This window comes from Larimichthys crocea, chromosome VIII, assembly GCF_000972845.2.
Source record: "Larimichthys crocea isolate SSNF chromosome VIII, L_crocea_2.0, whole genome shotgun sequence".
NCBI classification, from domain to species: Eukaryota; Metazoa; Chordata; class Actinopteri; family Sciaenidae; genus Larimichthys; species Larimichthys crocea.
The window spans coordinates 10,203,415-10,226,064 of record NC_040018.1 but is presented as its reverse complement, the minus strand read 5'-3'; the positions used below and the strand labels follow the sequence as shown (position 1 = coordinate 10,226,064).

Genomic DNA, 22,650 nt, shown 5'->3' with positions numbered 1-22,650 from the left:
AACATCATACAGAGGAGGGGGGTGTATGACTGGAAGAGCTAAGGAATCTCCCTTCCGCATCGCCAAATGAAGAGCTTACCTCTGAGGGGGCGTCCAGAGATGAATCCTTGAAGAGGGGTAGCCCACTTAAAGCCAGAGTGATATAAATATTTAAAATTAATTTAGGTGATACATTTAGAGATGATGGAAGGATATACCCATGATAGGGCGAAATGCATGGGTCAGATGAAAGCTTTTATTGAAATATGATCGCTTCATGGTCTACAATTATGCATTATCGTGGGAATTTGATTTCAATGTGCTCACATCATAAATGCATAGAAGGATCTAGGTAAACTTAAACCAAAAATGATTATAACATGCAGAACATTCGTGATTAATTCCTTAGTCTGTGGCAGTACTATAGGACAACATCTCACTGAAATTCATGGAAAAAAACAGAAAAAAAATCAATTGGGAGTTAAATTTGGCAGTGAAAATGCTACAAACATAAAAAAAAAAAAAAAAATTCCACGCACGGATGCATTTATCATGCAGCCTTGGCTTTCCACCCACCAACCTACTGCCTGAGAGGAAGGCTGCAGCCACAAAACCCAGTTCTGTGCATTTGCAGTTGTAATTCTTCACAGCTGACAGGCCAGACATGCCAGTAACGTCAGGTGCGACTGATTCATGCCTAACATGAATAATGCAAAATGCTTTCAATTTAAAATACATAGGCCTAAGCTGCTTAACACTTTAGACTGTCCTGTTGGAGCTCAGATGATTTCAGGTCAGTTTTTATTTGATTTACTCCTGCGTGTGTTTTTATGTTTGATCTTGCATTTTGCTTTTCAGATCAATTTTCTCACACACAGTGAAGCCTCCATCACGATGCGCTCTACAGTCAAAATGTCATTTTCCAGTTGATGTCACACACTCTGCATGATGTGCTGCTGCCCCCTCGTGGCTTTAGAGCTCACACCACAGTTGAACCTTTTAGATGTGTCCAACCTAATAATGGCTTTGCCCCAAGGTGGGAAACGTGAATAATAATAAATTATGATATTGATACTATTAGTGTTTGTTGTTGTATTGTTTCCATATCCCCTTATAGTTAATATGATCTCAGAAGCTCCCCTCAGAATTGGCCATGTTCTCCCAAATCAACATCTCATAATTCACTCTCTTGTTTTTAAGGATTTCTTAGCATTTATGGATGAGACATGAATGTTATATTCTGTCTCAGACTTGATTAAATTAAATATAATACATATCTTATAATGATATATGACTGTGTGGATAGTCTTCATGGTGTATTCTGTGTTTGATTGTCTTCAACATTCACATTAAATAGCTAAATTAAGGACTGTGTTGACGTGCTCTCCCTGAGTTGTGACAGCTTGTAGATTTTTAGAAATATTACACACTGTACGTGAGAATTGTGACCACACTTTCAGATTACAGATCAGATTTTGGTCAAACATCTCTTGATTTCCCTACGAATCATACATTTTTAAAAGGTTTTTCTGAGGTGGTGTGTGAACACACAACCGTGTCCAAGTCTGACTCCACCGCCATCGTCAAGTTTGCTGATGACACAGCGGAGGTGAGCCATATCTCTGATAACAAAGAAGCCCTAGAGGAAGTGACTCACCTGGAGAACTGGGAGAACATCCTCACTTTGAGTGTCAGTAAGACTAATGAGCTCAGAGTGGACTTTGAGTAGAAGTAGGAGGAACTAGTACCAGCAGGGACCTGGTGGAGGGGGTGGACATCTTCAGATACCTCAGAGTCTTCATCACAGGTGTTGCTTATCGTGGTCCTCTCACATCAACACTTTGGTGAAGAAAGTCCTCAGATGCTCAAGAGACTTCAGGCTGCCCCTCAAGGGACAACACACTCTTCTCTCTGCTGCACTCAGGGAGGCGTTACAGCTGCACGAAGACCAAAATAGAGAGAGTGAAGAGGGCTTTCTTCTCTCAGCCCATTCAGAGTGACTTCACATGTACATATAATAAATATAATTCATCCACCTGCCATACGTGACTTTCATACTGATGTTGTGTTATATTTTATATATTAATTGAAACTACTGGTTTTAATGTTTCATTGTTTCACCTTTTCCTTTTTTAAAAACTCAACTCACTGAAATTCATTCTTGTTATAATGTTGTTTTTTATGTTTCATCTATACATTGTGTGACATTTTGTTTGATATATTAAAGGAGGAAGGAAGGAAATTCTTCAGTATGTTTACAGCCTACTTATCATTGCTAATGTGGGCCATCATTTACATAAGACAGTGGAAAGATTTTACCCTTTAAATAACTTTAAAATCTGCGTTGCTATTGTCATCAGCAGTCAAGTGGATATAGACCGACCAGTTCTCATATATTTCGTTAAACACATAAACAGCGATCTTCCATTATATCTCTCTGATTTTTTATTGTGACCATTTGTTTGGCATTTGTTTAGTGTAGATTCATTTTATTTATGGATATATTGTAATAGGCTAATATCAGCCGATCTATCAGCATGTTTGATTGCAGTCAGTGGCACTAATATAAAGAAATAAGATTAATTGACAATTCCTATTTAAATGAATAATCACAGTTACTGACCCTTTCTCTATGACATATGAAACAATATGCAGTAGGTATAGTACAGTAGAGTATCCGTTCAAACTGTCAAACATTTGTGTAGTCGTAGTATACTGGATTCAATTACATAACAGGAGGATGAGAGCATTTGTGGTACCTATTTAAATAGAATCTAGGGCAAAGGTCTTGAACCAGGGGTCCACGGCCACTAGGGGGTCCACAGAGGTACTGCAGGGGGTTAGCCAATCTTTTGTCATAATAATTAACATGACAATTTTCACCAAATAATGGTGAGTGGGAGGGTGCAGGTAACTGGGAAACTACAAACAGTGAATGCATTTGTACTCCAACAACCAACAATAATCATGCACGGACCTTTTATCAATCATGAACACATATAGGCTAATAACCCGGTATATAAATAGGTCAATAAGGTGAAATAAAAGTTAAATAATGCGAATATAAAAGTTATTACAGGCCAGGCCTAAATTGTGATGCATTAAAAAAAAGAAAAGAATTAGATGTGGGGGTAACTGTTCTGTTTGTCTCTTGTTCAAGGGGTTGAAGGCCCCTGGTCTAAGGGTAGTCACCCTTTGTTTAAATCTGTAGGTGAATATATATTATTATGTTATGTATTTTTTGCAGGCAGTGACAGAGCAGGTCCCAGTCAGTGCTGGTGTCTGCACTCTGGACTGTCCTGGTTTGAACATGCTGCACTAACATTAGTGATGTGTCGATCGCGAACGATCCGGTTCTAAGAGCCGGCTCTTTGAAGTGAACGACGGGAGCTGGCTCCTTGTTTGGAGCCGATTTAGGGAGCAGTTTTTGTTTTGTTTTTTCACTTCGGTGCCTCACTGTCTCGTCTCCCCCGTGTGTCGTGCGTGTGCTCTGCAGATGCTGCAGAGCTGATGTGTTTTTTGTTTTTTTCCCCTTCTGTGCCTCACTGTCTCCTCCCCCTGACACTCTCCCTCATGCCATGCCTGTTCTCACACATCTTGACCAATCACGTTCGGCTTTCAATTAAAAAAGTCTCCACTTTTTTGTGTGAAATCTGCACGTAATTGTTCAAGATGTATAGCAGCATCCACGGCAGGGGTGACAGTCACACACACACACACACACACACACAGCGGTCGCGGAGGTTGGACAAACACGACAGGAGGGAGACATTATTTATTACATTATTGCATTATTTTGGGTGATAAATTAATTAGATAGTTAGTACGTTTTATTTATATAACACATTTTTACACCGCATGCACTGACCAAAGTGCTTTACAATGTCAAAAATAAAATAAAATATAACAACATTTAAATATAACATAATAATAACAGCAATAATACTAAAATAATAATAATAATTAATTAATTAAACCAAAAACAGTCGTCCCTCGCTATAACGTGGTTCACATTTCCCGGACTTGCTGTTTTGCGGATTTTTTTAGTGTAATTTTGCATGCTTTTTTTTTACAGCGTACTGTACAGTATGAACGCGCATTGTGTTCTGTGTCCTAAATTGGCTAAGGATGAACCGCACATATGTTCTGCGTCCTGATTAACTAAGGGAGTACTGTACAAAATGCGTGTAAAAAAGTGTATAAAAGTGTGTGGTTAGGGGTTTTACGGCCTTAAAACATGTATAATAATTGTAAAATTTACTTCGCGGATTTCGTTTATTGCGGGTTATTTTTAGAACGTATCCCCCGCGATAAACGAGGGACCACTGTAATAAAATGTGAGGAGCCGTTTGGGAGCCGAAAGAGGCGGCTCCTTATAGTATGCAGAGCCAAAAGAACCGGCTCCTCCAAAAAGAGCCGAACTTCCCATCACTGATCGTGACTGGTTCAGTAGCGCCCCCTTCAGGACACAGGAAGTCAGCGCCTTTAACGTCACACCGCGCCTGCGCATACCTCTCGCGTCTTCGACCTCTACTACAGCCCGGTGAGCGCTAACCTCCTCTGTCACAAACTGCGTTTGAATTCAACACACAGCGGCGACATTAGTGTGTAAACTCTGTGTCTTTGTAGCTCTGTTAACCAACTCTTCGCCTTTTCTTTTGTTTTTACAACCGGCTTGTTTTTTGTTTTTTCTAGCGACGTCGGTCGGTTTTGCAGCTAATCTTGACCTTACATGTGTGTGCGCCCGCTTCACTCTGCACACTTTGTTCTCTCCTCTGTCGCCAAATGCTCTCACGGTAAACTAACTCACACTGTCTGCTGTTGTGTGTTTCTTTCTTTACAGACCCTGAATCAGCGCCAGCTCCTTTGGTTGACCTGACCACTACGTCCCTTCATAATGTACGCCTGTGCTAAGTTCGTCTCCACGCCCTCTCTGGTGAGTCTGCGTGAATGAATGGAGATAATAACACTGTACCGTGCTCACCTGTTGATGGTTGACACAAAGCTGCCTGTCACTGTGTGTTCAGGCTTTAATGTAGCCTGCTAACAGCTGTGTAGCCATCTTTGACCCTCCGCCAAAGTCAGCCAGTGTTCACACCTGCAAGGGCGAAACTCAGCCTGTCCCATGCATGCATGCCTCAAACACATTTTAAAGCTGCCAGGTAACAGTAATGTCTACATCTACAGGATATAATGTAGGACATAATCCAAGAGAAGCTGCAGTATGATGGGAATGTACATGCCTTAGAGCAGAATTAAAACAAATCAACAGGATAATGACACTGTTGGAGTCACTGAGCAAACTTAACCCTCGAACACTAACGTTAAAATCAGTACCACCATCACTAACGTCTGGTATGTTTTACCCTTATAACGTCCCGGATGAAATACAGTTTTATATCAATTTATGTAAAAGTACAACACTGTATGCCAAATTGTAGTACTCTTCTTTAATTTCCCAATATACAATATCACATGGAATAAAATAAAAAAGGTACCATGGGAGACCCTTTAAAAAAAGAAAGGCAGCAAAATTATTGAAAAATCAGGTAATCCTTAACGAGAAATTTCCTAACAAAAAAAATAATGGAGCTGGGAACTTGTTCTTCGGTCCGCCCATTCCTGGGACGTGTGAGCCTTGTCTGGTGAAGGCACAGTCTTTCTGCATCAAATTGTAGATGACACAAAAAATGGCACTATCACTAACGTTGGGTAAAAAATCACCAGAACGTATGCCTCTTGAAAAAAACAAAGATGGCAGGAGGGAAACAAACATACAGCCAGCAGCCTGAAGCTACCCAAGGACCCATGCAACTCAAGACAGCAGCAACTCAATGAGAATCACACGACAAGAATTGTGTGGGTGGAAATCACCCGACGTTAGTGTTCTAGGGTTAAAGACAGGCAAGATGTCAGTGTAAGGTCATGCTAAAGCGTCCAGAGAACGACTAATGTCTCAGCTAATGTGAACGTTTTGTTGTCTTGACACAGGTCCGTGCTGGATCCCGGGCTCTGTACAGACCACTGTCGGCAGCAGTAGTCTCAGATGCCAGGAAGGCAGAGGTAAGCGGCTGTCTGCCCTATCTGGGGCTTCTAACTGATTTATTGATTTTTGAGTGTTCACAGAAGAGAGGCACTCTGAAGCTGACGGCTCCATTCATCTCTTCTCAGTTTCTATCATACATACAAAGCATGACTAGACAAGAAATAGCAGTGCTTGTGAAAACCTATAGATACATTTTTAAATTGGTATTTGATTTTTTTTTAATATTTATGTTTTCTTAGAACCTTCAGTACAGCACGTTGACTACATTGCTTCATGTGGCTACCCAACAAAGTTACAACACTGTTTACACTGACAGATTTTTATGTTTCCTATTGAGGAATACCACCGGACGGTTGTAATTTGTCAGTAATAGCAATGCAAACATTTGGATCAACAATAAACTACAGCAATGAAAAATTGACCTACATAGTAAGAGGGAAAGTTGAGGATTTTTAGGAGATATGGATGCCTTTTCTTATTTTTATGAATAACATGAATATACAAATGCCAGGGAACAGATTTATAACTCTCCCTTAAACTTTATTTTTAATTTATTATATACTATTTTACCTTTTTTTATCATATATAATGTATTTTATGTATTTAATTATAGTATTATTATTATTATTATTATTATTATTATTATTATTATTATGTTTATTTATTTATTCTTCTCTTATGGACTCAATTACTTATTTTACTCCAAGAGGACTGTTGGTTATGAGAGGGTGGGAAGGGATTGTAAGGTTTGTTATTGTTTGTTGTGTTCATTATGTATTGTTTATTGAAAATGTCCAACTCAATAAAGTTTTGAAAAAAACACAAAAAACAATAAAGTACAGCAATAGCTAGATAAAGTATGTAAATAGAGTAGACCTGCATGTTTGGATGTTAGTATTTCATGAGTAGTTCCACTTCCCCTCAGCCCTCTGCATCAGGTGACAGCGTATGTCACACACAGGGAAAGTGGGCGGGGAAGGAGCGGGAGATTTTAAATTGAACAGATTCGTCCCCTCCCACCACCATGGATCGACCGCCAGTTGTAGGCTTCTCACAAGTCATCAGCAGAAATACCTGCATGAATTTAAGTTATCCAAGACTTTGAAACAGATGAAAATTAGCTCTGGTACATTTACATTGATGTGACTTCTACGTGCATACTACCACCTAACCAGTGCACCCAGTGCATAACTGCAGCACATTGTGGGTGAGAGACACCTCTGGACTGACCATCATTGACTCCCTCAGCCCACCAAGGGTCGAATTTGCCAAGTTCTCTTAATCTTTTTCAGACAAATGGAACGCTTATGATTATGACGCTCACCCCTGAAGGGAAATCGAGCAGCAACACATGCAAACTCCTGCTAAAGTTTATGGTTATCTTGTGCAAAGAGGAGCCAGCATAATATCACTAATTGCATTTTAAATGTCAAAGTAGGTGATTGCAGTGTGTCATACATGATGTGCAGGTTATTTTATATCAAATAACAATTAGGGAATCTAAATCATTGTTTAGTGCCACTTTCCGATCCAGTATTCTTCTTTTGCAGTAACCTGACCTAATGTTTGCATTTCAGACCGCTTCACTCCTGCCACCACAGAGCATCGTAGCCTCCCAGCAGGTGGCGGTGAGAGGATTCCAGACTAGCGCTGTGAGCCGTGACATCGACACTGCTGCAAAGTTCATCGGAGCAGGAGCCGCCACCGTGGGAGTGGCTGGATCTGGCGCTGGAATTGGAACCGTGTTTGGTAGCCTTATTATTGGATATGCCAGGTAAATTAAACATAATCGGTCATAAAAAACTGACTTAACTTATTTTTTATAGGTTTGACGGAATTTTTCCCCCCCCAAAGAATAAGTTTTTAGTGACTTCTTTGGATTCCCTCCAGTTAATGATGGAAATATTTAGTCACATGTATTAAGTCCTTCACAGGGCACCTTGAAGACATTGTGATTGCGATGTTTGGGCAGCTGTACTCTGAACACTCTCTGTCTCTCTCTGTGTCAACAGGAACCCCTCTCTGAAGCAGCAGCTGTTCTCGTACGCCATCCTGGGCTTCGCTCTGTCTGAAGCCATGGGTCTTTTCTGTCTGATGGTTGCATTCCTTATTCTGTTTGCCATGTAAACCAGCCGGTCATTTGCTGTAAAGGGATGCGTCGCGATGTTAACAAGAATTAGCGGTCTGAGATGTCCTTGAATGGCGCGCTGGTGGTCGGCTTGACGTGTGGCTCATTCTTGTTCTTTGGTGTTTCTTAGAAAGCTCGTGAACCCCACTGACGTATGAAACTGGCAAACACAAATCATCGTGAATGAGGGTTTTGCCATCATATTGTATATTTAATAAAAAATGTTTTTGTTAACACACGTGCGACCAATGACAGAAGTAAAACATTGAATTCAACCACGTGTCCTTGTGTGTTTTGTAATATGAAGTGATTTAGATTCAAAGTCTGAAATAATGTTAATGCTACACAAAATTAGGAAAAATCACAGTATGAATATTTACCGCACAGCTCAAGTTTAATCTCACAGTCACATGAGGGGGCAAAGAAAATCCAAATGATTTTAGGCTATATTAAAAGTAACTACTTTTTTAATGTTTTGCTGCAATTTTGGCTAAAATGTATAATTCATTTTATTATTGATTATTCTAATTATTTCTAAAAGTTTCTACATTTAATTTTATTTCTGAAAATCATCTTGCGACCCCCCCAGGGCGTCCCGGCCCTCACTTTGAGAACCAGTGACCTAACAAGCTAAGAAGTTAATTTAGAATAATTATGTTTACTCGCTCTCTTAATTTGGCCACAGATAAAAATAAATAACACGTTCACCTGTTGTCCATAATGTATTTTCGTCATTAAATAACTATTTGCTGAGAGTTAAAGCAACATTTGAATTAAAGGCTTTTTATTTTAAACATTTAACATATTTGAATAATGGGTGTGAAACTAATGTTTTTATTGTTAGTGTTTATTCTTTTTTTTTTCCAGTGACCACCTCTAACAGTCAATGAGCGTGTGTGTGTGTGTGTGTGTGTATACACATGTTACTCACCACCAGGTGGAACTCAAGAACCACGGTCAGTGTTGAAGGAGGACAGATTTAAGGCACACGCATGCAGACTGTAAACAGAGCTCATGTCTGAATTGAAGTTATTAATAAATCAGTTTTACAGCGCGTGGAGGACGATCGGCTTTAAACGTCCAAAGCTCACGTGGACATCTCTGTGCTCGTGTAACTGTCACGCGGGTCCAGAAGTTGGTTTGAAGCTGCGCGTGAAAAAAGGAAGCTCAAATAAGGTAAACACACGAGGGGATGCTCTCTATATATATTATGTGTATAGACAGTTTAATGAACGTGTCCAGGTCTGCTGCTCATACACATTTTGACAAACTGCACAGTTATTACCTTCAGGTGAAGCTTAGCTCTGATTGTTATTATTGTTAATTCATATTATCTTCATAAAACCTCAGTAATTCATGAGAATTTGGCCAATTTGTCAGGAGGGAAAGGTCCCATATTGTAAAAAGTCAGATTTCCATTTTAAAGCTGTACATATATGCTATATAATTATTCAGAAACAATGCCTTCAAACAAGACATCAGGACTTCAGTAAGGTTGTGATGTCACAGCTATGCAGTCACCACCTCGCCTTGGCTCACCAGGATCCAGTGTCTGGGCAGGCTGCAATCCTTCACGTGTGTTTGGCTGTGTCACTCAAAAAACAGGCAATCAGAAGATTATTATTGATATTGATTAGACAAAACACAACATGAAATGTGCCCTGTTCTTGCAAGAGCTCCAGAGAGAAGTGCGAGAGAGGAGATGTGAAACTATAATGACACAAATATATCTTCAATATACACAATTTTTTTTTAAAAAGAACACAGGAAAGGTTTTAAATATGAGACCTTTACAGTTTTTGTTCCATTTGCTTAAACACAATTTTGCAAACTATGCTGGTTTTATCAAAACACTAACACAATTCACCAAACCACACACCCAAACTGCAAAACACCTCATATATCACACAAAATGAAGCACTGCAACCAAAATCAAACTTTTGCACCAGATGGCACACACTTCATTCGTATTCGTAGATTTTTGTCTAACCAACTACACACTGTTGGGCATAATGAAAAGCACTCTCATCTTTAGTATGCTTTGCCATAATACTAACATAGTTCAAACTGTAGAGAATTCTTCAGATTGTTCACATGCACAGAAATATTTGCAGATACACACACGTGCTATTGAAATATTTATTTTATTTATTTTTCACCAAACAAGTCAGTGCAACATATGCACAGCAGATATATTTACATTGGAGTGAACTAAAATATGCTCACAAAACAGTAAGCTGAAAAATACAATTGCAGAAAAAATGTCAGAAAAAAATAAAAAAATAAAGAGGAAAGCAAAATAATTTGACAACACTGCTCTACCCCGACCTCTCACTCTTCCTCCCCCTCTCATTCAAACACTCCCTCCTCCTCTTCCTCTCTCAGCAATGTCTTCCAAAGATGCTCACCTATGGTCTTTTATTGCTTACTTCCTGATTGAAGTGTTAACAATTACATAACAGCATGTTTGGGCAGGTGGCACATATAGTGACCAATGAGCTCGTGTAGTGTCATTTTATTTTATGGCGTGTTTTGAAATTGCAAACATGTGACTTTATGTCAGATTGTTGTGTCTTATGCAGAGAACCACGTTCAGTACACTTAAAAAGAGCCACTTCGAATTGCAAAATGTGTGTAAAGCAGAAAATGTGTTTAAAGTTTTGGAGATTTGAGATGAGGTTTTGCTCCCTGTGTGTCAGTTTAAATATTTGTGTTGTCCATGTCATTTCAGTGTGTTAGCAACTGGACAAAACTGTAAGTTGTCTGATGATATTTTTTCATAGTGAAGATTCATTTGGCCTGTTCTTTATATGTAACAAGCATATTATTCCAGTAAAATGAATATATATGCATTTTAATTTCATGTAAAATCAGCTTTCAGACCAACAAAGTAAAAGATTTTCACTTGTTTTTTTCTGTTGCCAACAATAGCAACAACAGCACAGGATGGTTTATACACTAGATATCCACCAGGGGGTATGCATGTACCAGAAATAAGACAGCAGTTTTTTGTTTTTTTTCTAACCAGAATTTAGGAACTTAAAGGGAAAATCCATCTTAACTAGTATGTGCATCTTCCAGTAAGTAAGTGAACTATATCAAGAACTCAGTCCAAGTCTCAATAGGTGGTACTTTTGGATTTAGTCGTGCCTCTCTAGGATTTATCTCTGGATAACATTTTCACTTTGTATCAGGTAATAAAAGGGCGCAAGAAAGAAAGAGCTTCGTGTCAACAAGTACTGGATCATTTTGACCAGCAGTACAGTCAGGAGCTTGGACACTTGTGGGCGTCAGCAAGGTAAGTTTTGTCTGAACTAATTATCACAGCTCACACACAGACAGTGTTTGTACCCTTCGTTAATTGTGATTGCTTTTCTTCTGTAGAGCGGTGCTCCTGGACCCTCACTCATGGCAGTATGGGGTCATGCTCAACCGCTTCAGCGCTGTGACAGACATCACGCAGATTCTCCGATCACAGGGCTTTTCCACATTGCTGCCGCAAACGGATGCGTCCTCGTTGCTTTGTGGTGGCTCGTCAACAGTGTCAAATTCTGAGCAGCAAGTTGAAAAAGACTCTCCTCACGACACCTCCAAGGGCCCTCCTAATGACTCCCATCTCCTACCTAACATCACCTCTCATGCATTCAGTCAGGACCTTCAATCAGAGACTTCATACAGTTTGCCCCATCCTTCGTTGCAGTGTTACATCCACCCATATCCACACCGGTTTCCCTCTCAGGCTCACAGGCCTGGCCAGCTGAAGCAGTACTACCTCCTGAATGCTGCTTCACTGCTTCCAGTGCTGGCTTTACAAGTCAGAGATGGGGAGAAGGTTTTGGATCTTTGCTCTGCTCCCGGGGGCAAAGCTTTAGCCATAATGCAGTGTGCCAACCCAGGTAAAACAATTCTTTTAACTGGACTTTGCAAACTTTTCTTTGATTTCATTTGTATGGTACAAAAAGGTTTCTCAAACTTTTTGCACCATGTACCACCTCAGAAAATATTCGTCTCTCTAAGTATCACTGACATTTATTAAAATCCAGCAACTACTACAGTGACACTTGACACAGGAGGCAGGTTTATTCCTCATAAGAATGTTATTTATTGTTGATCAGAACTCATGTGGTATAAAGGTACTGTGGAATGTTACTTAAAATAATTTTTTTTGATACGTCATCAAGTTCATTCACACAGTGACATATGATGAAGAGAAGTGGATCAGGAGTAACAGGAGTAACTTTAAACTTAGTTTAATTTCATTCAAACTGTTGTAGATGGTTTGATAAATTTCTAAAAAATATATATATATATATTTCAGGGCTTCCTCTAAGTACCATTACAGGAAGGTGACGTACCACCACTGGTACTCATACCACAGTTTGAGAACCAGTGAGGTAGAATATTGTAGGTTAGGTACCACAGTTTGAGAACCAGTGAGGTAGAATATTGTAGGTTAGGGTACAGCTTTTTTAAAAAGGCAGTAGAGGATAAAAGAAGGTAATATAGCTCACACACAGCTGAATGTATGCATGCGGTGTGAAAATGCAATGATTTGCAAATCTTTTTCAATATTTAAGTTTTAAACTGACTTTATTGTTTTTTTTGTAAATACACACTCACTCTGAATGCGATGCCTGCAATAGCTCCAAAAAAGTTGAAACAGCATCGTGTTTACCGTGGTGTTACATCATCTTTTCACACTCCGAGGACACAAATTGTTGAGGATTTGAAAGTGAAATTCTTTTCTATTCTTACTTGATGTACAGCTCGAGTTGCTCAGCGGTCTGGACTCTCTGTTGTTGTACAGTGAGTTTCATAATGTGCCGCACATTTACAATGGGAGCCAGGCCGGTTTAGTACATTGCACTCTATTACAATGAAGCCATCATTCAGATATAACACAGTGAGAAACCCTCTGAACCCTAAAACACTAATCAGCTGACAGCTGATGACAGTAAAATCTTTGTGTAAGTGCACCGTGCTGTGTCGCTTTGGCTCTGCTGGCCTGATAATTAGTCCAGTCCTCACAATATTATACATTTTTATACTCTGGCTTGGCCGAATACTTGAAGGTCAATGTGTCCAATCAAATCTAATCAACATTTTCAACTCAATATTTAATCAGTAGTCAAGGTCAATCCAACTCTTTCCATCAACTAAACCTTAGAGTCTAGATCATCATGAGTGACATCAATGCACGTGTTGTCTGCACTTAATTTTGTGTTAGGCACAAAGACACAGGCAGAGATGTCTTAATTAACCTAAAGTAATTGTTATTTTCTCACATCAAACTTGAAGTTGTAAACAGTGACATTAACCCGACCCAAGCTGCACACTAAACGTATAAGGCTGTCCAGCTCTGCATCATAACAGAACAGTGTAGGCCTTTGTGTCAGAGGCTGAGCCCCGGAGGGGCAGCCCCCGGCACAATGCAACCCCTGGGTGTTAATATTAAAACTATACTTTGCATGAAAGTTGCTGCGGTTGAATCTCAGGAATATTTTATTCTGCTGTGAATATCCTATTTGCATTGAATACTGGCAATAAGTAATGCTGCACTGTGTTGTGTTCCAGCTCTTCTCTGCTGTAATGAACCAGACCCTCACAGACGGAACTGGCTGGCCAAAACCCTGGAGTCTTTTCTGCCTCGCTCACTAAACAGCAGAGTGATTGTGTCTGCACAGGATGGACGGTCTTTTGGGCAAACTGAAGTAGGGACTTATGACAAGGTGGGGGGGAGAGTCATGTTTATAGCAGCATGCGAATGAATTGTTCCGCAGTGTTCAACAAATTGAGGTGTCACACTTTTTTTTTTTCAAGGCCGTGGTTAGAAACGAATGAGAACAGCAAGCCTTTGAACAAAAGCTAATAAGCCCAGAGGAAAAGAAGAAAACCTTTTATTCAAAATAGGAGCCGGGAAGAGGCAGACAAATGGCTGGGAGGAATCAAAGTGACTCATAATGGAGCAAAATATTGAAAAAAAAAAAAGGAGGAAAGCACAGAATGAAAAGGGTGAGAGTTAGACACGGTGTGAACAAAGAATGAAAGGTAACAGGGTAGCACAAACAGGCGGTGTTGTGGCAGTGATATGGCTTTGTAAAAAATTGCACTGAGGACAGATTTGTGTGAAGATTCTCAGCATGAGGTGTGAAATTTCAGAATCAGTTCCTGTCTTACTTAATTCTATACGCCGATTATATAATTGGCTCTTATCTCTTGCTGTGGGGAAGATATAACGTAATTTGATTATTTCGCAAAAACCTCCAGCATTTGTCTTTCTCTTCACTTTCACCTCCACCCTTTTTTAAATCTGCGTTTTTAAACCCTCTCCCTTACCCCCCTGAACTCTCTCACATTTCTTGCTCTCTCTTTATTGCAGGTCTTGGTCGATGCTCCATGTTCTAATGACAGGAGCTGGTTGTATTCTTGCAGCAGCCAGCAGGGGGAGCACAGACTAAAGGAAAGAACCAGGCTGCCTGCGCTCCAGGCTCAACTGCTTAGGTAAGCCTTACTGAAACCTAAAGAAATGTCTGCAATGTGTCCAAACATTTAAATGAAGTGGAATAAAAAAAAACATAAAACATTATAATCATGAAATCTTTCTCTATGTTTTCAGTGACGTGCAAAATAAACCCAGTATGAAAAAGGATTTAAATTAAACGCAATTACAAACCGTGCCATAAAGTTAAATTACATCAGACTGACTGAGGCAATTAGTGTATGTCAGAAATAAAAGGGGTCTGGCAATCAGCCCTTTACCATGTGAAAGGCAACAAAAAACAAAATATAATGGCAGCTGTTTCATACGTGGTCAAATAGCAAAAAAATAGCAAATTATTTAGTGGTATGGCAATTAGTGTGCAATTTCAAAGTATCCAGCTGTGTATAAAATGCATATTTAGTCCCATGTAATGGAGTGCACTATTTGTTTTTTCCCCTGCAGGTCTGCACTGACAGCGGTGCGTCCAGGGGGCGTCGTGGTCTATTCCACTTGCACACTGTCCAGCTCTGAGAACTACAGCGTGGTGGAGACGGTGCTGAACGACTGTCCCGACGCTGAACCCGAAGATCTGTGGGAGGAGATCGCTGTTCCTTTATCGAAATACTTTGCATTTAGTCCTGCTCACGCTGATCATGGGGGAGAGACAGTTCCCAAGCCTTCCCTGCAGCCGCTGAATGTGTCTTCTTATCACCAGAGACACGGCATTTTAGTGGTTCCTCAGCCCGGCAAGACCTGGGGACCCATGTTTTTGTCTCGGATTAGAAGGAGGAAATAGTGTGTGTCCTCCTGTGCGGAAAAGATATGTAGAAACAAATGGCTAAACCACGTTTTTTTTAAGATGCAAAGTACCTCGTGGTACCTCATGGAGCTGGCTTACAGCCCACTCAAACAAACTGACAAACTAATTCACTTTAAGCACGCTGCCAATTTCAGCTGACACGCAAGCAAATAAAGAACATCGCTCGCATCATTCATACTAGCCATCTGGGATCTGAACCAAAGATAGACCGTAGACAACCTGCATTTATTTCGAGCAGCAAATAATCGATATTTATGTAATAACAATGAATGAAATGACAAAGTGAAAACAATGTGACATGTGAAAGGTGGTGATGAACCTACGGAGAATTCACCTGAATCTGTAACTCCCCTCGGTTTTACAGAGCTTTGAAGAGTTGTTCAGCTGTCCAGCCTGCAACATTACAGTTTTGGTTCACTCACTGGTTTCGTAGCATCAATTTTGACTGCAGCTGGCGCTGAAAACTCTCTAAGTGGAGCACTTAGCAACTAAAGAGCCAGATATTTTCCACAGGAGTTGTTACAGAGCAAAAACAGAGCTAAAAACAAGTTACGATTGGACTAAACTCACCACAAACAGAACTCTGAATGAATGATAATGGTGCTCTGTTATTACTGAATGTGTGAGCAAGCAACTGTTTGTTAACAAGTTCAACTTAAACTTCAAGCGCTAATAAGTCAGTGTTGTATTCACGCTGCCCTCAAGTGGCCAAAAAATCAATTCTTCTCACTGCTGCAATCGATTCTTTTAATTTATTGTTTTATTATTATTTATTATTGATTTCTTTATGTCCACGTTATATGATTAAAGTTATACCGCAAAATTCGGATTGTGAGATTGAAAAATCATTCGCAGTTTATTCTGTTTGGAGTGAGTTTTATTCTCTAAATACTCTGAGTGGTATTTAGAAAGCGAGCTGTTACTAGACTTGGCGCCACAAAAGCCTGAATTCAGAATCTGAAGTCCGTAAATCAAGTTGCACTCATTAAATTCTGATTACCTCTTAAGTCATCACTGAATCTGAACACCCATACCTGATATCTTTATCGGCCTGTATTTGGATTGAAATAAATAAGAAATCAATTTGAAACAAGAGTGCCATAACAGTGCTGCAAATGTTTTCAGACATGACATACTCAACAGGAGGCTGAGAGTTTTCTGTCTGAGATATTAGTGTAATAACCGGCAGTGATGATATAATTACCATGTGCTCTCCCTTCCTTCGTTGCTGCTCCTCCCTCCCTGCATCCTTCTCTGAATTAAGGCATGCTATATGTCCCAGAAGTAATCTTACATCTGTCATCGCACCTCCCTTTCAGCGTGATTCAGAAGGCAGTATCATCTCTTGTAGGGGCTCATTACCTGGGTGGACTGTTCTTGTGTCATGCTTGAGTGAAAAGTAGACTATTTCACGGCGCTGTTGTAGCTTTTCATCTCGCTCTGATTGCTCAGACCAGAAGCCGAAGGTGTTTTTGGAAGTAACTGTGGACAATAACACACGAGAAATCACATATTTTTACCTTTTGAACATGTCAGACTGACAAAGCACGCTCTTGCAAAGGCTGTTATGTGTGTTGAAACCCTTATTTCTTCCTTCTAAATATACTATATAAGGCAGGCGGTTCTGAGCGAGACACTGTCAAAGATATGATTGCTGAAATAGGAAAGCTACAAGAGCCTCACACCGGTTTCATCCAACTGCTCTGCGTGGTCCATAGACGCATGCATTATTGGCTGAATTTTTATGGCTATTTTTATTGGCTGTCCTACTTTTACCCCACTTCTACGTGTCTTTGAAAAGTAGCTCCGGCTTCTGATCATTACGCTGTCACGACATCAACACAATTTAAAAGTAGCGAGATGCGTTGATGAAGTGGGGGCTTCGTTTGGGGGTTAACCATGTTGCTGACCTCTGTGTGAACCTCTGGTTTGTTGATGTTCTCCATATTGCAGTGTTTCCTCAAGGGGAGAATCTCTAAGCAGCTTTCCCTCCACTTCAAAGGGAGAGAATGTAGGCCTGCTTTGCATAATCAGGTGGGGAACAGCTTTTTGCCAGAGAGGCAGGAATTAATTTGTGCCACCGCCAGATGTAATCATTAAAACTCTAGTCATTGACAATAAAGGAGGGGGAGGAGGGGGGGCCGCGAAATAGAGGAGGAATTGTAGAACAGTGGATGATAGGATGAGGAAGAGATATGGAGCACTGGATGGTCTTGAATGCCAGAGGGCACTACAGCTAAGCAGGCTAATCTGGCTTCAGCTCTGTTGAGCCAGATTGATTTTTTTTTTTTTTTTTAACAATATGTTAGCATTCAGCTTTGTCACTCTGTGTTTGGACGTGTTGGCGTGACATTAAAGGCGCGGTGTGCAGGATTTAGTGGAATCTAGTGGTCAAACTGGTGATTGCAACCCCCTCCACTCACCTGGCCATTCCAAGTGTAAGGGAAACATGTGAGAAATGCAGAGTGCCCTATGTGGAGCCAGTGTTTGCATTCACATACATTTACATTTAGTCGTTTTAGCAGTAGTACTGCTTGCATAGAATAAAGTGACAGTTGTAGAGGGCGGTAGATTTAGCATATCCAGATGTTGGTAGTGTTGTAGAGGACCTTGAGGACCTGGACCTTGAGGTTTTTAAAGGTAGAGAGGGACGCCCTGCCCTGGTAGGAACTGGTAGTGCAGACGAGAACATTTTTAAAAATTGGATTGCCCTGAGGATACAGGTGGCAGAGCCAGGCATCGTTCATTGACGGAGAGCAACAGTCGTGAGGTAACATGTCTGTATAAGGGGGATCCAAGTAGGTGGGTGCAGAAAAGAAGACTACTTTGTAGGCAAGCATTAGGGATTTGAATTTAATGTGGGCTGCTACAGGTAGCCAACGAAGCTCGATGAGCAGCGGGGTATCGTGCCCTTTTGAGTAGATGGAAAACCAGGCACGCCGCCACGTTCTGGATCATCTGAAAAGGTTTCAAGGCCTGATTTTTCTTATGTTGTGAAGTGCAAAGGGGCAACATGATCATGTTTGGTTTGTCTGTTCTAGGCTACTGTAGAAACATGGCGGACTCCATTTGATTGTACATTAATGAAAACATAGTTGTACATATTATATTCCATTTCTGCTATATTCTGTAAATAGAGACACTGGACCTTTAATCCCATCTTCTCATAAGCAGTGGTGTAGTGCAGGTTATATTCAGGTATACAGCAGTATCCTTACTTATTTTTCAGTCGTCATGACTTCTCAAACTGTCCTTCAGTAGTGTTTTGCCTAGCTGAATTTCTTTTTCTATGATGGTGATGAACTTATGACATACTTGTCTAATTTTCATGAGCGGATGGAGTTGGTAATCAGGAATACTTGACTCAAAATGCATAATTATGTGGTTGTCTCACCCGTCTGCCAGCCAGTATTTATTGCAAAATCTGCAGCTCTTCTGTGGCTTATGTTAATTTCGTAATGATCCTTACTCCCTGAAGTCAAGCAGCAAAAGTTAAGTGACAACGTGTAAGTACTACTGGCCCACAGGGCGTTTATCCTTTGTGGATGGGCCAAAAAAAGGAAGCATAAATTAGAGTATACCCACTTCTGCAGGGGCAGCACAAACACCACTACTCATAGCCATTTATTTTATATGTACTATTTTAGGGGCATACAACGTGTCAGTAATAAGATAAGTTATTTAGGCAGCTATATATGTCAGTCATACTGAAGGCCGTTTGGCAGAATGTGTAGGCTTTAAAGCCACTCACCGCCCGTAAATGTGCTGTATGGTTCAGTATTTGCTGCTCTCATTAACCCTGTTAGCAGCAGCAGGAAGCTGTTTTCAAAATAAAATGAAACCCAGCCTACAGGCAGAGTCAGCTGCAAACTGGTGAAGAATTGATCGTGTTTATGGGTGAAATATTCTTAACATTATTTGTAAACAAGATGCAGTAGAAAATCACTGACTTTTCATTATTTGTGCTGCTTAAATCCAAACAGATTCAATCACGCTGTCAATCTGATATTTTCCCACTTGTGAAAAATGTTTGACTTGAAGCGTTTGACACTGAATGTGCCAGACAGGTAACAAGTGAGTCTATAGATTTGGTACCGTTTGGGGTATCCATCATTCATTTCAACTGTCATCATTTGTCAATATTCCATCAGTGGAAGTGAGTAACCGAGATTGCTGCATTTGATTGATTGTTACAGACTAATCTCTGAGGGGGGGGTCCACAAATCCTTACAGGGGTTAAGTCTAACTGTTAGTGCACACACACAAAAAACAAACAGAATTTTGTTAATCAGGCTACAGTTTTTTTACAAGAATACATGTGAAATATTATACAACAAAAGGACAAGTACACACTCCTGCAAAGAATGAACAAGCCTGCCAAAAAAACCTGAAGTTGCCAGTCTTGGGTCCCTGAGAGAGAGAAACACATTATGGACAGGACTTGGCCCACCGACTGTTTTGCACCTGGGATGCCGCTCAAGTCATCGTTTTACTTTTTCTGGCCGAACTAGCAGCAGTGACATATCTACACACCAGAGAAAGACAGTATGACTTAATTTTGTGAAATGCAAATGAAAGACATAAGACAGAAAAAAATACAGAGTTTTTATTTGAGGGCAAATTGGATACAGAAGCAAATTTCCTGTCATGAGTTTCATGGCCTGGGGAGACATCAGGTACCATCAGTGTCAACGCAGACAGACGACGCCAGAGGAGAACGAATGGGACAGGAGTGAAAGTGAGAGGGTAACTGAAAGTATTTCAAGATTAATGGATCTTTTCATCCTTTCATCTCCTCCTTTTCTGTCTCTCACACACATTCCAAATGCAAAAGAAACCTGAGAGAAAGGACAAGTTAAGTGTTGCTGTTTAGAGATTTAGGGGTAGTGATCCAGGTCTGTTTCAAAGCATGGTATACTGAAGTGACGGAACTTTGAAAAAACTGTATTCAGGTTTGGCGTTTCTTCAAAACTTGTCGACAGTTTTAATTCAAAAGAGACTCATGGGCAAAAGAAAGAAAATCAAGAGCACTCCAAGACTAACTGCAGTGTGGCCCCTTGATAAACTACTCCGAGAAGAGATGTGTTGTTCTTCCCGTAGACCTCTGTGAGCCTCAGCTGCGGGGAAAGAGACATCCATAACAGCTGCATAAGAAGACAAAGCACAGGCTTAACAGACTGAAGGCAGGACAGATTACCCTGGCCCGGACAGTCATTCATCCTTTGAGGAAAAGACAGAATTGATCGGAAGATATAAAACTAAAACCTTAGACAGTCTTCCAGCTAAATTGGATTTGAGACAGAACTACCAGCTCTTTTCAGTTTTAAGTATCAAGTCATCATTTTCCCTCAAATTAAATGCAAATTGGAACAGCAGATCAGTAAAACTAGCCACAAATCATGCCAATTTAGGATGTGAGTTTGGACTACTCAGTGCTTAAAGCGTAACTATGCCACAGGAGTTCGCACAGTCTTTTCCATTTGTGACCCCCGTGTCTGGCTTACAGAGGCAAAATGGTGACAGCAAAGCAATTCAGTGTTACAAAGGAAAAAAGAAAAACAAGAGAACTAAGCATTTAAAATGTGTGTAGCAGTTTTATTCACTAGTCCAGCGCCGGTCCTGGCCACATTTGCGCCCTGGGCGAACACCCGTTTTCGGGCGGTCGTGCGCCCCCCACGGAGAATGCAGCCGCCCACATTGCCCATAGCTAAGACCGGCCCTGCACTAGTCCAAAATATTAAGTATTTAAGATGGTGACACAAAATGTTTTCTGAAATAAACAGTCGATAAATAGGTCCATAATTAAAAAATCACTGTGTGACATAATGTGATTTATCCCTTACGTGAAATATACTGAATTTGTGTTTGTACGTGCTTCTCTAATCCACACGATTTGCCTCTTGACAGACAAGGACCACATAGACTTCAGTCAGACTTTAATCAAAACAATTAGGCCTTGAGACTTGACTGCTGTAATACTTGACTCCCTGAAGACATGATGTATTTTAAGACTTGAAAGCAAAAAAAAAAATAAATCAGTCAGAGGTTTTGAGACAATCCTAGAACAAATAAATGAGGAGTTGTCAGAAAGGCCTTGTGTTACCACATACCAGGAATTTAAATAGCTTTAGGCTTGTGAATTAACAGAACCTGGTCATAGAAATGTAGAAAAAAAAAAAAACAAAGATCGCAAAAGACCTGCGAGACTTGCAGATTGCTAAAAGACTTGACTTGAGACTTAAAAACTGCTCTACCAAACTAGTGAAGCTTTATTTGCCACCCACAACAAAAGATAAGTGTTTTAATAAAAAGTGCCATTCTCTTCCAATATATGTGATAACAAACCACTCACTGGACATTACATGTTAACCAAGTCTACAGCAGCCTGTATTTGATCCTAAAGGAATAAACACTCTTGGGCCGAGTCTTAACACTTATTTGACCTCTGCACTGACCTCTGAGGAACACGTGGCCAAGAATAAAGCGTTCATCCAGATAAGGTGAAACCCAGATTGAGTTGCCTCATCTCAATTTTTTTTTTTTTTTTACTCCGCTTCTGTTAAACTTCCCGACTTCAAACCTTGTTGAAGTGGACACTCCCGGAGTGAAGGAAAAACATGAATAATAGATTCTTCACCCAAAGGGAAAAAAGGGGAAAGAAAGTCAGAGGGGAGAGGCTGGTATGAAGGGGCTGATTAACACTGATAGATTTCATACCACTGCTCTCAGCTTAAAACTTCATAAAAACATTAGTGGGGGGGGGGGGGCATTGTTCAAAGGATCAAATAAGTAACACGTCCTCAAAATAAGAGCACAATTTTCAGAGTGCTTTGAGGTAATTCAGAAATAATGGAACCCTCCTGGAGCCTACCTTTAAAACGCTTAGATTAGATATTCAATAGGCTATTCATCACATTTTATGTAAGCACATAAGCACTTATACATATTTATTATTCATATTCAGCTGGTCGTAGTGGAATGTGTGTAGCTGTGAAGTGTTGCAGGGCTGCCATCTCTCCCCTCTCAGATTTTTCACACCATTTATTTCTATTTTGGATAAAAACCTGGGCGGTTTGCCTGTGAAATCTGCCACTAGTAAAATTACCTGCGGTACAGTAATAACGGATTTCTTCTACTGTGGCAAGCCTGATCCATCACAATGATACAGTTTGGTACAAAAAGATTACATTATGAGA

The 22,650-nt window shown here is 40.3% G+C and overlaps 2 protein-coding genes across 5 annotated transcripts; both read left to right on the top strand.

Annotated features, from left to right (window-relative positions):
• The first annotated feature begins 4,407 nt into the window (after positions 1–4,407).
• On the top strand, positions 4,408–8,428 carry LOC109138921 (ATP synthase F(0) complex subunit C3, mitochondrial). Of its 3 annotated transcripts, none has more exons than XM_019260663.2 (5): positions 4,408–4,522; positions 4,823–4,915; positions 5,971–6,042; positions 7,603–7,799; positions 8,038–8,428. In XM_019260663.2, exons 2-5 carry the CDS (start codon positions 4,877–4,879, stop codon positions 8,150–8,152), a joined length of 423 nt encoding a protein of 140 aa, XP_019116208.1. In that variant the 5' UTR covers positions 4,408–4,522; positions 4,823–4,876; the 3' UTR covers positions 8,153–8,428. The 3 variants fall into 3 exon arrangements, with proteins under 3 accessions (XP_019116208.1, XP_019116210.1, XP_019116209.1); XM_019260665.2 differs by having other exon boundaries at positions 4,490–4,583; XM_019260664.2 differs by lacking the exon at positions 4,408–4,522 and adding an exon at positions 4,573–4,713.
• Positions 8,429–9,111: 683 nt separating this feature from the next.
• Positions 9,112–16,277, top strand: nsun3 (NOP2/Sun RNA methyltransferase 3). 2 transcript variants are annotated; one of them, XM_019260666.2, is made up of 6 exons: positions 9,112–9,329; positions 11,348–11,451; positions 11,538–12,049; positions 13,728–13,864; positions 14,533–14,654; positions 15,097–16,277. In XM_019260666.2, the coding sequence occupies exons 1-6, from the start codon at positions 9,168–9,170 to the stop codon at positions 15,428–15,430; spliced, it is 1,371 nt and encodes a 456-aa protein (XP_019116211.2). In that variant the 5' UTR covers positions 9,112–9,167; the 3' UTR covers positions 15,431–16,277. The 2 variants fall into 2 exon arrangements, with proteins under 2 accessions (XP_019116211.2, XP_010734320.3); XM_010736018.3 differs by having other exon boundaries at positions 13,728–13,882.
• Positions 16,278–22,650: the final 6,373 nt, after the last annotated feature.